Source organism: Candoia aspera, chromosome 3 (assembly GCF_035149785.1).
Source record: "Candoia aspera isolate rCanAsp1 chromosome 3, rCanAsp1.hap2, whole genome shotgun sequence".
Lineage (NCBI taxonomy): Eukaryota > Metazoa > Chordata > Lepidosauria > Squamata > Boidae > Candoia > Candoia aspera.
In genome coordinates, this window is record NC_086155.1 from 190040671 (window position 1) to 190058614 (window position 17944).

Sequence of the window (17944 nt, forward strand, 5' to 3'; positions counted from 1 at the left end):
TTTTAAGATCTAATTCAGATTTAATAAACCACAAGGAATTAAGGCATCTTGTTTGCCATGTTTGTCTGGACCATAAGAGCGTCACTGTAATTTGGCCAGGGTGGTCCAAATCAGAATCACAATTTATTTAACAGACAAATGTGCATACAGAATTCTCAGAAAGCTACTGGGCTTTTTGCCCAGTATTTACTGCTGCAATTAACGCTTATTTTTATAGGCACTCCATTGATCCATGAAGTAATTACAAGTCATTACCACATCTCTTTCTGTTTTAAATCTTCCTTGTTTTAAAAGCAACTCTCTCTCCTCTCCCTCTCAATTATTCCTATTCTTTTTTCTTATATTGTCCCTTTTTGCCCATTTTATCTGAAGGTAAATGATGACTCACTCTACCAGTAGAAGGAAAGGCTATTGAGAGGTGTAGTGGGGTTTGTATTTGGGGTTTTATTTTTGTAAGCTGCCCGGAGTCACTGTGAGTGAGTTGGGCGGCCATATAAATCTCATAAATCTCTTTAATAAATAAATAAATATATGTTGCCATCTAGGCAAATCTGTCACAGAGGCCAGAAGTAGATGCTTTAAGATACAATGCCACTTTTTCCTGGTACGGGTAATACATGGATGGAGACAAGCTGGAGTATGTAAGCGGACCCAAAGAAGTAATGTGTTGTTGAAGACTTTGCACATGCATAGACAATCTTTTGCAAATGCTATTTCCCCATGAGATTTTCAGTGATTTCCTCTATCAAACTCTGTGTAAAGATTGCCTGTTGAATCACCAGCCAGGAATCAGCAAGCTTAACAGCCCAGTCAGAGGCAGAACAGGATTGGGGAGGGGGTTGTGGCAGCTCAGGGATGGGAACAAAGTCATGACCAGAAACCACACGAAAAGGGGTTTGCCCGGTACTCTGATGGACAGCATTGTTGTAAGCCACTTCAGCAAAAGGCAGCAAGTCCACCCAATTGTCCTGATGGTAGTTAATGTATGCTCTAAGGAATTGTTCAAGGGAGGAGTTCAAAATCTCAGTAGATCCGTCAGTCTCAGGATGGGACAATGTGGACAGCGCCTGTCTGGTGCCAATCAATTTTAAAAATGTTTTCCAAAACTGGGAAGTAAACTGTGTCTCACGATTGCTGACCAAATGGGAGGGGCTACCGTGGAGATGGTAGATGTGGATGAGAAATAGGCGGGCCAATTGCGGGGCCGACGGGATGGACGCACATGGAATGAAATGGGCTTGTTTGGAGAAAAAATCTTTTACAACCCAAATGACAGTTTTCTTCTGACTGGGAGGTAGGTCCACAATAAAATCCATAGAAATCTCATCCCAGAGACGGGATGGGCTGTCCACTGGCTGTAGAAGCCCCTGTGGTTTCCCTCCTTTTCACTTTGACATGGCACAAACAGGACAGGAAGCAACATAGTCTTTTACATCACGCCTTAAGGTTGGCCACCAAAATTGACGGCGAACCAAATGCAAGGTTTTGACAAAACCAAAGTGTCCAGCAAGTTTATCATCATGGGAACGCTGCAAAACATCAGCTCTTAAAGTTTCAGGCACATAAAGGCGGTGTTCCACCCATGCCAGACCATTTTCAAAAGAAACATTGTCTCTATTAGATAGCAACCAAGTGTCAGATTTCAGTGCCTGGAGAAAGTCCTTCTGTAACTGACAAGGAACTTGCACTTTCTGCTTCCCAGACTGGGCTGGGGGTGGGGATGCCTGCGCACAGGTCTGGCTCCGAGTGACAGCAACTAAGCCCAGTTGTGGTTCAGTGAGAACAGTCCCAACCACATCTGCTACTTGGTCAAGGTCCTGAGGTAAACGTGACAAAGCATCGGCCAGAAAGTTTTTCTTTCCTGGAATAAATTTTAACTGGAAGTTAAACTGACTGAAAAATTGAGCCCAGCGAATTTGTTTAGGACTGAGACGCCGGGGGGTACGGAAGGCTTCCAAATTCCTGTGATCGGTCCAAACCTCGAAAGGGCATTTAGCGCCTTCCAGGAGGTGACGCCAGGCTTCCAAAGCAGCTTTTACAGCAAAAGCCTCCTTTTCCCAAACATGCCACTGGCGTTCAGTTTCAGAAAATTTTCTGGACAAATAAGTGATTTAAGTTTTAAGTGATTTTCAGAATCTCTTTGTAACAATATAGCCCCAACTGAGGAGTCAGAAGCATCAACTTGGACCACAAAGGGGTGTTCAGGATTGGGGTGCTGTAGAATAGGCTCAGCAGTAAAGAGGGTTTTTAACTTCTCAAATGCTGCCTGGCATTCAGGTGTCCAATTCAGCACTGCCCCAGGGTGTTTTACCTTGCGTGTCTCCCCCAAGCCCTTGGTACAGAGTAAATCAGTGAGGGGCAAAGCAATCTCAGTGAACCCCTGGATAAATTGGCGATAGTAATTACTGAACCCAAGGAAATTTTGCAATTGCCTCCGGGTGCGGGGACGTTCCCAATGTAAAATAGCCTGATTTTTTTCAGGGTCCATTTCAATGCCCTTGTCAGACACCCTATAGCCTAGATAGTCAAGTTGGGTCTTATGAAACTCACATTTGGAAAGCTTGGCATAAAGCTTGGCATCTCTAAGCTTGCTTAACACCTGTTTGAGGAGGCGTTCGTGTTCCTCCTCGGTTTCAGTGTAAATGACAACATCATCTAAATAAACCAGGACTCCTTTAAACAAATGATCATGTAATACTTCATTAATCAATTGCATGAACACTCCGGGTGCCCCTGCCAACCCAAAAGGGAGGACTTTGTACTGAAATGAACCCAGTGGACAATTAAAAGTGGTTTTCCACTCATCTCCAGCTCGTACGCGGATGTGGAAATAGGCTTCACGAAGATCAAGCTTGGGGAAAATCTTGCCCTTAGACAAGTGAGCTAACATGTCTTTCATGAGCGGCAGAGGGTACTTGTTGGAAATTGAAACGGAATTTAACCCCTGCTAGTCCGTACAGAGTTGAAGCGTGCCATCTTTCTTTTCCCGGAATAGCACGGGGGCCCCAACCAGGGAATTTGCAGGTTCAATAAACCCCCTTGACAGATTTTTGTCAATAAAGTACCATAATGCCTCAAGCTCCTTCTGAGTCATTGGATAAATTTTCGGCTTGGGCAATTGAGCGTTGGGAACCAACTCTATTGCACAGTCAGTTTCCTGATTGGGGGGGGGGGTGTAGCTGATCTGCTTCCATTTCCCCAAAGTCTTGGTATTGATCTGGCAAGCCTTCTAAACGTGCCAAACTACGGTGCGGTGTGGCAATTACAGCCCTTCCAACCCCCGTGCTTGAAGCTCTCTCCACGGTAGGGGCTTGGTAAAACCCATCCTTAAAAGTCAGAGTTCTGTGTTCCCAATTTATATGTGGGCTTCGATAGGTCAACCAGGCAATCCCCAGAATTACCAAGGGGTTGCCAACAGGTGCCACTACAAAGTCTCATGGTGGCTGCCCATTTGCATTGCGACAGTTCCAGTGAAATGGGTTGCTGCCCCCCCCCCCGCCATTGAACCATCCAACTGTGTGAAGATCAAAGTCTGCTGGAGGGGGAAGCTAGGCAGGTCCAAAGCAGCAACCAGATCAGGGTGAATCAGACACCTGGAACACCCAGAGTCAACTAAAGCCCAGACCTCTGTAGTCTTTGTGCGAGAGCCCAATTTCACTTTTACCGCTAAAGTGGGACAGTCAGCACTCACCATAGCATCCTCACGCCCATTCTCCCCCACCTGCCCACTGGCGCTCTTCATGGCAGGTGGCTGGCATTTCCCACCGGCTCCTTAGAGTCATCTTCAGCCTCTCCCAAGAAGTAGAACACTTCCTCAGCATCGGCTGTCCCCTTGGCCGCTGTCATCCGCTGCAAGGGGGGGCAGCGATTTGGCCAGCAGCTTGCCTGCTCGATCTCCAGCCTTGGCTTTTGCGCAATCAGCTGCTCAAAGCCCTTCCTTTCTGCATCGTAGACACTGACCCCTCGCATAGCACCGATCTCTCTCCTCTTCCCAGGTTCTATAGCCTGGCCGGGCAGCAGTTGCAGCACTTTGGGGTCCTCTCATGGTGGCTGGTGGTTTTTCAGGTCGTCTGGTTTGCATGAAGGTATGCTGGGCGTGCTCAGCCTTGCCAGCCAGATCCATACAATGTCTCTGGGTCGTCTCTACACAACGCCCACCACAGGACATCCTGGTTGAGTCCCTCTTTAAACTGTTCTATTAAGGTTGACTGAGACCAGTCAGGGATTTTCCCAGCTAAAGCCTTAAACTCCAGGGTGTAATCAGCTACAGATAGCTGGCCCTGGGTAAGATCCTTCAGTGCCTTTTTGGCTCTTGCCTTGGCTAGAGGATCCTCAAAATGCAGCTTTAACGCCCCCATAAAGTCCTCGAAATACTCAAGCTCAGGGAGTCAGCCTCACTTAATTGAACATACCAGTCAGCCGCTCGTCCCTTCAACTCGGTGGCAATGGCAGTTATTTTAGCCTCTTTGGAAGGGAAGTATGCTCCAAACTGCCTCATGTAACTTTTAGCATTGGTTAGAAAGAAAGATAACTTGGTTGGATCCCCATCAAACTTGACAGAAAAGTTTTTCACCCCCACTCCTGTTGGAGCTGAATCAGTGGCTGCTTGAGTGGTTGGACCCCAGGTTACAGTAGTTCTCCCTCCTCGGGGTGGGGACACTGGTGGTCGAACTCTGCAGGGTGGAGATTCATCCTGGAGCCGTCTCCAGCCCCACTCCGCCGGCGGTCTGGGTGGGGGGGTGGAGGCTGATTGCGTGGAGCTGGAATCTCCTTCGCGCCTCGGCTGCCCCCCCCCCCCATGATAGAGACAGGTTTCTTATCATGTACTCCATCGATTCTATTTTGGCCTCCACCACTCTTAGCCTTTCAGGGGTTTGAGATTCCTCCCTCCCTCGCGTGTTAGGCTGTCTCCCTGTTGATACCGTGGTAGATTCTATGTTTGGGGTCAGCGGGAACCGATACTTCCAGGACGGCTGGGACGTCCCTGGCTGGGGTTCTCCCATTTCATCCCAGGTGATCAACTCTGTGGGTGATTCGCTGGGTGCCGGTTGCTCAGGTTCTCTCCCATCGTTGGATTCTTCCACCTCAGGGCTGGAACTCGAATCCTGCCGGAAACCTGAAGGTTCTGGGGTGAGGCTCAGTTCTCCGCTCTTGACGGTCAACTCGGGCATCAAGCCAGTCGGTTCCTCAAGTCCCCCGGTCGTGAGCTTGGACTCGGACATCGTTAACTATTTTCCCTCACAAGAAACTAATCTTGGTAGGAGCTAACGGTACAACTTTGGTGATTCTCAGCTTTATGTAAAGATTGCCTATTCTAAAACACCATCAGACTCATGAGCAGGATCACAAAGATATCTGATCTATTAAAGAATAGTATGCAGGATCACAAAGAAAGCTGAGAATGAAAAAAGCACGCCAAATGCAAACTAAAAACCCTCGGTACGAATGAGATCCCTCCCCCCGTAGAATCTTCCCAAGCTCACAATCCCAGGTGCTCCTAATGGCTTCTGATAGTCCACGGGAAAAGTCCTTGAGCAGAGCACATAACCCAAACACATTCCATTGAAATGAACATAGATACAGAGCTTGGCACAAGGTTTCACAGCAGCTCCCTCCCAACAGAAACGTGCGTCATTGCCATGGCATGTGAAACGTTATGATGTACAGTGCACATTGAAACAGTGCACATGACATCTGAAACTAGAAACTTGTCTAATTAGCATTTGCAGTTGAAAAACTGGCAAATATGGGAGATGCTAAACATTTCCTCCAATTACTTTCTCCAAAAGAGACTGGGTTTTCATTATCTCAGCAAATCCTGAGTTCTACCCAGCACTGAAGCCCAATTTGTTTTTCCTACAAAAATAACCCTGGAAATCAGCTCAGTAGGCCCACCAGAGTGGAGATGGTAGCCTTAAAACCACCAATGGAAGGAAGGGGTGTTATTCAGTAACAGATCCCCTGAATTGCATAAATAAAATCCTAACTTCTTATCTATCTATTACATTTACAGCTTGCCCCAGGAGCTAAGGTAACTTTATTTGATTTTCTATTCTTCCCCATTTTATCCCCACAGCATCTGTGCAAGATAGGCCAACCTGAGACATAATTTCTGGCTCCAAATCTTTCAGCGAGCATCATCACTAAGTGAATCTTAGTTCAACCAACATTGTCACCCCTGTTCTTTTTGGGTCCTTAAGTAGGCCTGGAAAAACTCACTGAAATATCAACAATATGGATAGGCTACTTCCTGTGTTTCTATCTGAAAAAACCACTTTTTATCCAGAATATTACTGGAAGTCCTTTTCATTTGCCCACATAATTTAATCTATCAAGGTGATGGATACGAGGGACAGGTCTTTCTCAGTGAGGATGTCTGATTATGGAATTTCCTTCCCATTGTTCACTATCACTTCTGCCAAGTTCACTTTCAAAGAAGCCTCAAAGATCTATTTATTTCAGGCTAGTTTGGCTGAAGTTATAGCCAAACTAGCCTGAAATACATTAGATTTAGGTGGCCTGATCTGCCTATGTATTGACTTTAAACTTTTTTTAAAAAAATGTATTATAACCACTTTTAAAATTGTTTATTGCAGTGTAATTCCATTATGCTTTTCTGTGCATTATCTATCTGGTGAGAGTTAGGTCCTAGAAGTGCCCCAGACACATATAGGTGAATTGTGAAAATAATTGTAAAGGGCTGTGAGAATAACCTTGAGAAAGAGGAGGAAGGGCTGAAGCCAAGGCAACAGTCAGAGAAGAGGAATCTAAGTCCAAAGCAGGAATGTAATTGGAGAAAGTGTCTTAGAATGGACCCTCCCTAGTTCTCTTTAGGATAAAGGTGAGGAAGGGAGAGACACATTCAGAGTTGCAAGGTTCTGTTACCGTAACCCTATAATGAAAGTAGTTTTAGTGTTCATGGCTTTCTGGTCCACCCTGAAGGGCTGACAATAATGCTTAGGTGCACCCCATAGGTAAATTTTCATTATGCTGCAGAAGACTATGCTGTCACATTTTGCTGATAATCTAATAATAGTGTAATAACATTTCAGTCCCTGCTGGAAAATCAAAACCTGGACAGATGGTGAAGTAACAAGACAACAAATGTCCATAACCATTCTCAAATGTTTCCAGCTTTTTTCTCTGACAGGTCTCCTGTACCAGAATAAAGCAGGAGAAATTCAGCCACAGAGGTTTAGGAAATGCATAAATGGAGTGGGGGAAGTTAAACAACAGGTTTTTTGCCTGCTGTCCAGGTGCTGAAGATGCAAGGCATACTTACAGTTCCCATATCCTCATCTTGCTTTTATAGTTTCTGTATCAAATTCAGAATAAACAAATTTTGTGTAGTGGTTAAGGTGCTGGCCTAGAAACCAGGAGACTGAATTCTAGACCTCCCTTTGGCATGAAGCTGGATGGGTGACTTTAGGCCAGTCCCTCTTTCTCAGCCCAACCCACCTCACAGGGTTGTTGTTGTGGAGAACACAGGAGGCAGGAGTATTAGGTATGTTCACCACCTTGAGCTCTATATAAAAAAAGTTGGGATAAAAATCTAATATCATCATTATCATCATCATCATTATCATCATCTTATGATAATAGAAAAAAGAGCTAGAGAAGATGTGAGAAAAGGTTAATCAAGTATATCAGTGGATGCCATAACTTGCCTTTCTCAGAAGCTTTATAATAAATCAAAATTGCAGATGGAGGCCTGGCCAGATGTTAATATAGAGTCTGAGCTTTCAGGATCCCTTTGCTTCCTTTGGACTTTTGTAACCCAGAGGTGGCAGCTGTAGTTTTGGAGGCCAATATACATTGCAAGGAGCCCACAGGTCAAATAATTCTGTATTATAAACATTTCCAAGTCATGCTATTTGTCTTGTAGAACAGTCTGACTCATTTACATTTCTTGTTGTAGTTTTTCTTTAAATAGGGAACACCAGGCCAGGGATAACTCTTGCCTGGGTGAGTCTTATTCAGATCCCAATTGCAGTATAGGAAAAGCTGAGTTCTCATCTAGCAGCGTGAGCCATACAAGCCAAAATTAGTTCATTCTCCCACACCAAAGCTCTGTGTATAATAAGAAGGCTATCATATCTGGGCTGCAAAAACACAAAACAAATTACCAGGAAATGACAGGAAAGAGGCACAAAACTTCCAACTCTTTGTTTCTGTCTAATGATCATCCAGATTTTTGCAGGATAGGCCTGACAGCCCTAATTATATAAATCATATAACAGAATATTGATTGTAAGGTTGTAATCCCCTGCCCAGTGAAGAAATCTGCTAGTACAGCATTCCCAGCAGATAAGCAACCCAGCCTGTTTAAACACTTCCAGCTAAGCAGAATGTACCACTGTTGAACAGCCCTTGCTCTTAGAAAATTCTTCCTGATGCCCATTCACAATCTGTTTCCTTGTAATTTAAATTCATTGTTTTTGTCTTACCTTATGGAATAACACCGAACAAACCTACCCCATCTTGACAGTCCTTCAGATACTTGAAGATAGATCTCATATTTCTTTCCAGGCCTCTTTTCTTCAGGCTAAACATTTTCAACCATTCCTCATAAGTTTTTTCTTCCTAACTTATCATTCTGCTTGTTCTCCTTTGAATGCTCCAGTTTGTCAGTGTCATCCCTTAAATAAAATAGCCCACAATATATGATCAATGCAGAATAGAGGGGTACAATGCATTCTCTCAAAGCTGAAGCTATAATTCTGTTGTACAGTCTATGATTGCATCTTCTTCCCCCTCCCTCCCTTCCACATCACACATGTAACACCAAACCACCCAGAGATTTTTCACATCAGCTGCTGCCCAATGTAGTCTTTGCCATTCTGTAGTCATACCTTTGCTTCTTTTATCCAAATTAAGGGCTTTGCATTTGTCCCTGTTGACATTCAACTTGCTGGTTTTGCCCATTATTAGAGGTTCGCTAAGATCTTCCTGAACTTTGTTTCTTCTAAGGTATTTGCTATCCTCCTATCTTTGTGTCATCTGCAAATTTGATAATCATATTTTAAATCCCCATACATTTCATTTATAAATGACCAGGAACAGTCCTTGAAGGGACCCCTGTGGTATGCCACTCAACATTTCCTTCCAGATTGATGCAGAAACATGAATGCATTCACTGGGAATGATTGTCCAACCAGTTCTGAATCCATCTAATGATAGTATAGTCCACCTCATATTTTGCTACCTTCTCTACTAAAATCTCTCGGGAGAATGGGAAATGCTTTGCTGAAATAAAAGTGCACTATGTCCATTGTGTGGTTACTCTTGAAAAAGGATATTGGGTTGGTTTGGCATGATGAGCCCATCCTGATTTATGCCAAGCCATGTATTCTCTAACATTTCTCAAAGAATAAACCTTCAAGATGATACTTTAGGCTCCTCCAACACTCTCAAATGTAACTGAAGGTAGTCTTGAGAGTGGAACTTTCTTGTGGTAGTTCTATTACCTTGGACTGCCATTTTCTCCTTGTGTCAATTGTTCTCCTTGGGTCCATTTCACCACAGTTCCCTTTTACAGAGAAGACTGAAGGAAGTTATGTTACCATACTATTTTTCCAAGCAGTGAGACCATCCCTTCTTTTTCCTTCCTTTTGGTACTAATACAAACTCCTTCCCCTTTTTGTTACCATTAACTTCCTTTGTGAGCCTTTTGTGCTTCAAACTTTATTTCTTTCCACAGATATTAGCTGCTTGCTGGCACACCTCTTTGGTGTTTATACCCATCTTCCATTTCCTCTATAAGAAATTGTAAAAGAGTACACAACCTTAACTTCAGGGCCACATGTACCACCTCAGGGCCTTCAAAAGTTCTGCCTAATTGTAAACACTACTGTGACAGAAGAGGAAAAATATTAAATGTATGGAGACAAATCATATTCTGCTCTTAAATTTCATTTTAATTTTAAATTAAACATTATTATATGCATTGTTACAATTTGAATTACATTTAAATTGCATTGTTTTTCTCTTAGCCACATCCATTTTTTGAAGTGTCATTCTCCAGCCTTTGTTTTGGAAGACGCTGCAAATTTCCGCATTACAATAATAATAGTTAAGGCAGCGTCACTGTTACTTAAGTGGTTTGCCGTTGCTTGCTCTATAATTTCCAATCTAGTCTATAGCCTTGAAATTCCCTCCAAGCATCTAAGTCTCACTTAGCTCCTGAAATTAGCTAAAGATTGACTAGGTGCTACCCAGAGCCATGATGAGTGGGGGTGGAGGGAACATAGCCAAAATGGCAGGTCCAGAGCAAAGCCCCAACCATTTGTAAATGCACAGCCATTATACACATGAAGAAAGGGACAAAGCTTGTATCCCTTGGCCTCTGCCTGCTGCGAAGGTGGCTGGTGCTACTATGTGCTAAATTTCCCAAAAAAATATGAGGTGGCAGGGCTGAAGTTGAAAAATCAAAGCAAGTTGCACTGGGTTAGTATTTGACTAGAAAATTGTCAGGAATCACAGGGCTGTTGACTAGACAGAGAAATCAGAACACATCTAGGAATAAGGCAGCGGTAATCTGAATTTTAGGTAGTCATCAGGGGACTTTACCTGAAAAACCTAGGTACTATTCCGAAGTTTTAAGAAAAACACACACAATGTCCTTCTCAGACTTATAATTTATAACTTTATTTATGCAGAGTATTTCTTAGCAGAAAGAATTCTTATCAGAAAGAAAATAAGATGTAATGTCAAGATTGTGGAGTCCTTGGTGCTCTCTGAGCTTGGTTGTTTGCTTGCAGATGTTTCATTGCCCGACTAGGTAACATCATCATAGTTCTTCATCATTGTCTTTTATATAATTTAACAATTGTTAAAATTATTATTACTATTATTTTCTGTTTGTAGCCCACAGAACGGCAATATTCCATTAATACAGTTTTGTTCTGTATTTTATTCTATATTGGTAGAATACATTTTAAAAAGTCTGTCAAGTCCTGGATTCTTTTTCCAGAAAGAACACTTGATCCAATGTTTCTGTAAGGTTTACTGGTCTCTCATTGTTTGCTTTTAGCACCTCCTACAGGAGAAAGGTCTCTGCAACGGGAGTTTCTTTCAAGCTATTACACAAGTGACTTGCTTCCTCTCTTACTTCTTTAACTTCCTTCAAATATGCCTTCAAGACTACTAAGTTTTTAAACTGTTTCTATGAACTTTTTGGCATAGCAGCATATTCCACAAACCCCACTGGAAGAGAGCTTCACTTATTAGAGTAAGGATGACCAAACTCACTTTTACTTTGGAGGAGGCACACACAGAATCCCAGTCTTGGGGAAGTGCAGTCCTGTAACCACGCAGAGTATAGCAAAAGTGCCCCGAAATATCTCAGTTGAAATGGACCGATTTTCTTCCATTTACCTGTGCTTACAATGTAAGTTTTAGTTTATAAGGCAGTGGATTTTACTGAGATGATACCACATCTGATGTCTTGTCTTAGAGGATACTTCTAAGTAGACCCGATACCTACTGAAGGGAGGTATGTTTTCACTGCACCTAATACTTAATTTACCATATAGGCGTACCTTTCATTTCAGAGAGAGACGTGGGAGAGTGCCATCTTTACTGGGGCAATATCTTTGTGGAAGTTCAAAGGCTTTCTCCAACTCCTGGTGACTGAAGTGGTTTTCTTAGCAGCTATGCGGAAGGAGTTTGCCGCCTTCCTGGATTTTCTTTTTTGGGATTTCCTCGACTAGCCGGCAGCCGCGAGATTTTTTCGTGGTCTCCCGGCCCGGCCCATTTGCTGGAGCTCAGCCAGAGCCAGAAATTCACAGCCCCTAAGTGTGGAGAGAGAAAGGCACCTCCCCCTAAGGGAGTGAGTGAGACGCGTGCGACCTTCGTCCACGCACGTGCCCAGCCCGGCAGGATCCTCGCTGTGAAACTCGAGGGCGGCGGCCTCGCGACGCCTCCTCCCAGCCACACCCACCGCAGCCGCGCCGCTCGGTTCCTTCTAGTGCCGGAGACCTGAGGCGGCGCCGGCCTCAACTTTTGCCCAACTTTTTTCTCGGGCGCGCCGCTCCTCCTTTCCTCCCCGAGCGCGGCTGCTGGGCCGCCATGAGGGTCCCGCGCCCGGCCCGCGCAGCGCAGTAGACCCCCGGCTCGTCCCGCTTACTGGCCCCCCGGCCGGGCCCGCATGGAGTACCTCACCACCTTCACGGGCAAGAGCGGCCGCCTGCTGAGGGGCACCGCCAACCGCCTCTGGGGCGCCGTCCCTGGCGTGGGGAGCCTCCGCCAAGTCCACTTCCAGGACTCCGAGCACGACCCGGTGCCCCCGCCGCCCGGTAAGGACTCCGCTCGGCAGCAACGCGTCCCCAGCCGGGCCGGCGAGGACTTCGACTCCGCTGGCCCGGCGGGTTTCGGGGGGACGAGGAGGGGGGTCCCCTCCGCTTCCGACTTCGCTGGTCAGGCGAGAGACCCCCTCGGCCTGCCCCCGCCTGCCTTCCACCCGTCGCTCATTCCCTCCTTCATGTGGGACTACAGTTCCCAGAATGCCCGGCCCCAAGGGAGTTGTAATTTCGACCCGTTTGGAGGGCACTCGGTAGGGGAAGACTGGTTGTAGGCGCTGAAACGATGGGTACCCCCGCGCTGCCCCCCCCGCCCCATTAACTCTCTAAAGTGCAAGACGCTTGATCAGCTTTCTTCGGGGCATTTGGCCTGTTTTCGTTTGGGAGCGTGTGCGTGTGTTTGTGTGCGCTCGAGTGTGGTCTTTTGAGGTGTTTACATGGGGCGGGGAGGAAGCGAGAAGAAGCTGAAGCATGAGGAAGTGGGTTGAAGGCAAGGGAGACGCGAATGTGAGGCTCAGTTTGGGGCAAACTAGGAAAAAACGGACTCTTCTCCTTTCTGGTGCTGCATTTGACGCTTGGCACCCAGAAGGGGTTCAGCAAAATGCCTTCGGTCAGCCCCTCTCTCCACTCTTCCTCCTCTGATGCTCAGTGGCCCATCCTCCCCAGCTGTGCCAAGACTTTCCTTGTTGAAGGGATGGCAGTCTTGGGAAGGAGATGGCTCTGGCCTGGGAAGAAAAATAGTCACCACTGGTGCTGACGCCCGGTTGCTTTTCCTTGCTAGGTAGTACAGCCTTTTGCAGTGTTTCTTAAACTTTTCTCAGGTCACCTTCCCACTTTAAAAAATTATGGTGGACCCTAAAAGAGCTTTTGTTTGTATGGGCTGTATTTATCAATATTTAGTGGATTACAAATTAAAATCGATGCATTTGCTGCCACTACCACGTCTCATGATTGTTTGATTGGATTTTAATATTGTTTTATTTTTCAACATAGGCTGGCAAATAATTTTGGGGGGTCCTAGGACCTCACTTTAAGAAACAGTGGCCTGTTGGACTGTCTCTGCTACTGTGCTGTACAGAGGGAGACCATAAGCATGCCATAGCAGTAACACACGCCCACAGACACAGTTCGCTTTCTGAAATGAGGCCTACTTCTAAGGGGGGAAGTGGTTGGAATTAGCCTACCACATGGCTGGAGAATGAGAAGAACCAGAGGTTGCAGGTTACATTTGCTGCAGTAGGGACAATTAGGCGGGGGAGCAATTCAAAAACTAGCAGCCTCAGATGAGCCTCTTGTCTTCTTTACCCCAGAAAGCTTTAGTAGCTTTTTTTCTGCTTTTTGTCTTTGGGACAGCAGGGAAGATGAGTACTGTACCATCCCTGCTCATAAGAGAGGAGGTAGATTCTCAGTGCAGGATCCACACCTGTTGCATTTGCCTGCTTATTTAGCTTGTTCTCTGGGTAGGAGAATAAGGAGAACTCATTTTATGGCTTCCAGTTCCCACTGTTGTGTTACCCAAACGAAGGGAATTTATTTTTTTATTTCTCATATTTCTGCACTGCCCATCTCGCAAACGACTCTGGGCGGGTATGAGTAAGAGATTAAAAATAATCCTATTACTCGAGCCTCATGTACTTCTGTAACTTCTTTAATACGGAGATTGAACTTGTGATCAACCCCATATGTGGACTGTCCTAATTGCTATACTGCAGCACCAATGTAACCTGAGTGATTATATAACCTATATAAACTTTTCTTTTGAATTCCACTGAATAATAGTATCTCAATTCATACATCACAACTTAGTTTATTGAGACATGCTTTTTTAAACAAGCCATAGTAGTGCAGTTTACACTTCACATTAGCTCAAAATGTGGTTTGTTTATGTGGTAAATTTATATGGCTGCCATCTCACATGCATGACTCAGAGTGGTGTACAAAGTTAAAAACCAAAGCAATACAACAAAATAACCAGAAAAATAACAACATTTAAAAACATTAAAACAAGGAAATTAAAAAACAATCTGGTTTGCTTGGTTTGCATTTACCGTGATGTGTGAATGCATTTGTTATGTTTTATTTATTATTTACATATATAGGTTTAAAAAAATTCCTTATTTTCTCCTTTTTTGTTTGAATTAAAGTGGTTGTGTTCATGTTTTCTCCTTATGGGCCACGTATTTCCTGCTTCTGTGTTTGCCTCTGATAACATTCTGGGCAGCTACAGCCATGACTGAATAGAAAAGTTCTTGTGTCTATTTTGTGCAGAGCACTCTCATTCTGAAGGTTCTCTTGAATCTGTAGTTCAGTGGCTTTTGGAAATAAATATTTATTTTAAGCAATGGTGCTAGTATGTTAAAAGTTAACAAAGCCACTTTCAAGTGAGCGGTAGTACAGTTGCATAATATAAAATGTGCTTGTATTACTGAATCCAATTTCTTAGTTTTTTATATTAGAAAATCTTTCTACTAGGTTCTCTTAGTATGTTTTGTATGTAGGTAGGATTGAATAAGAATAAGTGAAGTGAAGTAGTTGAGAGCAATTCATTTTGTAGAGTTTAGAATTATCCAGCTATTCAAAAGTCAATCGAACGTTCTTATATTAAATTTTCATTTGCTTTTTACATCTATTTTCAAAAATGTATCAGGGTATTTTGTATATGAGGGGTGAGTCTTCCATTTTTTTTCAAAATTCATATCTAGCTTGACTGTGTTTAGATTATGGCTCAGTATACGTATCTTACAAACCAGTTTCTTACTATGAGATTGACCTGGGATAGGATTCAACTGCATGCAACCATTTCCTTTTTAATGTGCCAGAGGAGAGGTGATTTTAGTTTTTAACTAACTGTGGTATTGTGTGATGAACAAAACATGGAAGCTTTGTTGTTGCTTTTAATTGTGTAGTTAGGGAGATTATCAAACTGTAGTTTCAGTTCCTATATTGTTCTTTCTAGCCATAGTTTAAACAGACAGCAGTTACTTAGGTTTGGACATTATAAGGTATTTTGATTATTTTTTCACATGCTCAGTTTTAAAAATAATGGAAAGATAAGCAAAGGGAGGCTTAACATATGAATCTGTCTTCCTGATCCATTATTTGAATTGAGCCATGTCATTATTTGATGACATGATTTCGGGGCAACAGCTCTTTTTAATTGGCCTGCTTCTGTAGTGGTCTGAAAAATTAAATGAATGTGATGTAATTAAAAGTGCCAAGTCACTCACAACTTTGTTTCTTTAAACTTTCCTGATAGTAATTCTAATGTGTAGCATTGGTAGTTTTGTGCAGCAGCAAGATCCAATTTGTTGGTACAGGTATTGATACTTATTTTACTTGTATACCTGTTACTAAAATGTAGTTTGTAGTTAGAATATTGATGGTTATAACTTATTTTAAGTAGTTTCTCATTTGAAATTTCTGTTACATATTATTCATATTCTTAATTTTATTATGGCTGCCCACTCCAGAAAGACTCCGGGTGGCTTACAGTATCCAAATATACAATTGAAAACATTTTTAAAAACATGAAACAGGACATGGCAGCCTGGAGTAAAAACAACCATATTAATAAAAGCATGACAGCACCCCCCCACCCCCGGCCTGGGGACACAACCAGGTCTTAAGAGCCTTCCAGAACCGCAGGTGAGTGGGTGCCTCTGGGGGGATGCTGTTCCAGAGGACAGAGGCAGCAACAGAGAAGGCACGCTTCCTCCATCCTACAAGGTAACAGTGTTTAATTGAGGGACCTGGAGCACACCCACTCTTCATGAATGAACCAAGTGGGCAGAAATTATTAGAGATGGGCAGGCCCTCAGATAATCCGGCCCTATGCCACGAAGGGCCAGTATTCTAAATTTTATTTTTATTTTTTATGGCAGTGATATTGTTATGCTGGTCAAAAACTATAATAATTATAAAAACACTGGTTTTATAATGTCCTTGGAATCTAAATTGTGATTTACACTATGATGTTATTAAGCAACTGATAGTAGAAAATGAAATGTGACATCTGGAACTCTTGTATTCCAGAATACACTCTGTGCTAATGCTTTCATTTGTATCAAATTGTGCTTATTTATTTCATATGTTTCATTTCCTATTGTAGTTAGTGTGGATTTAGTTCTCAAGCTAAAGGTATGAAAAGCACATTGGTAGCATAAAAGAGAACCTAAAACCTGTGAAACAAGTTCCTTTATCTACAGGAGCTTCACTCTGGGTTTAATTTGTTTTCTTTTTATAGTGCTTCCACTACATTTAAAATCATTTTGAAATTATGTGAGTTTCAAAAACAGATTGGTTTGGTTGTGAGTCACCGGTTGCAAGAAAACACTTTTTTTTTAAAGTGGTATAGTGCAAGCTCACTATATAAGCCTAAGCAGTTTTTTGGATCCTGACCATAGATTTTTCTCATCAGTTGTGAAAAAATGTATAGGAAATTAGACAAATTGTCACATTATACAAATATAATGCAGTACATCAGAATTATAATAGGATTATATGATTAATTTTTGAAACATAGGAACTCCATATGCTCAAATTATGAAGTTTAGTTTCAAATTGATAAAAGGATAACATTTTAAAAATCCTTTATTCAAAATGTGTAAACTATACAGGTAGTCTTTGATTTACGATCACAATTGGGACCTGAACTTTGGTCGCTAAGCAATCCGGTTGTGAAGTGGAGCATCACATGACCACGCTTGATTTTATGACCTTTTTTGCCATGGTCATTAAGCAAATCATGTGGTGGTGAGCAAATCCAGCTTCCCCCATTGATTTTGCTTGTCAGAAGCCAGCTGGGAAGGCCGCAGATGGTGAACACGTGACCCTGGGATGCTGCAGCCTTCATAAATACATGCCAATTGCCAGGTGCCCGAATTTTGATTGCATGACCATGGGGACACTACAACAGTCATAAGTGTGACAATTGGTTGTGACTTTTTCAGCACTGTCATAACTTTGAATGGTTGCTAAATGAATGGTCATAAGTCAAGGACTACCTGTAGCATTTAGTACTGAAGGCTGTATATGCTCTCATATATCTCAAATTTCAGGTTGAGTCTCCATGCAATCTTAACTTTGCTGTAGTGGATGAAGTCAGAAATCCCTAAATTCATAGATTTAGTAAGTAGAAGGGGTTTTTAAATGATTATCTCTGACAGGGTTGCCCCAACCTGTTACTAATTTTGGAGGAACTGATCATACTTGTGTTGGTAATATTTCATCTTGTATTACAACATCTGTAAAGACATTGAAAATGGGAACACACATGAAGACACAAAGAATGTTTTCTAAAAGATCTCTTCTGAACAGAGGTTCCATTCTTGAATTGGTATCCTGAGATGCCAGTGGATAAATAGTAATGGATTCAAAGAAGATCAAAGATGGAAGGAGAATTTATAAGAATATAAATTCATTAATTGATTACATCAATGAATTTTCAAATTCCGTACGGTAGGGATGACAACATCCCAGATAACTTAGAAGATATTCCGTACTTAACAAGAATTTCTAATATTAGAAGATATAGCTAGGTCAGCGCTCTGGTCATTACCAAGTTGTAAGGCTACAGGGATTGATGGAACATCCTCAGAAAGAACAGAGAAAAAAATGGGACTAAGATTAAATATAAAGAAGACCAA

At 42.9% G+C, this 17944-nt stretch overlaps 1 protein-coding gene across 5 annotated transcripts in view; it reads left to right on the forward strand.

Annotated features, from left to right (window-relative positions):
* The window catches only part of OXR1 (oxidation resistance 1), a 210095-nt gene that overhangs the window by 135292 nt on the left and 56859 nt on the right, over positions 1-17944 (forward strand). Inside the window, exon 1 of one of the 5 annotated variants that reach the window (XM_063299595.1) lies at positions 11919-12296. The exons of 3 other annotated variants lie outside the window; for them this stretch is intronic. In XM_063299595.1, the coding sequence (XP_063155665.1) occupies positions 12149-12296 (148 nt within the window). In that variant the 5' untranslated portion in view covers positions 11919-12148. Of the gene's footprint in view, positions 1-11918; positions 12297-17944 lie in introns of those variants that run through there. One more of the 5 variants, XM_063299594.1, reaches the window with a different exon arrangement.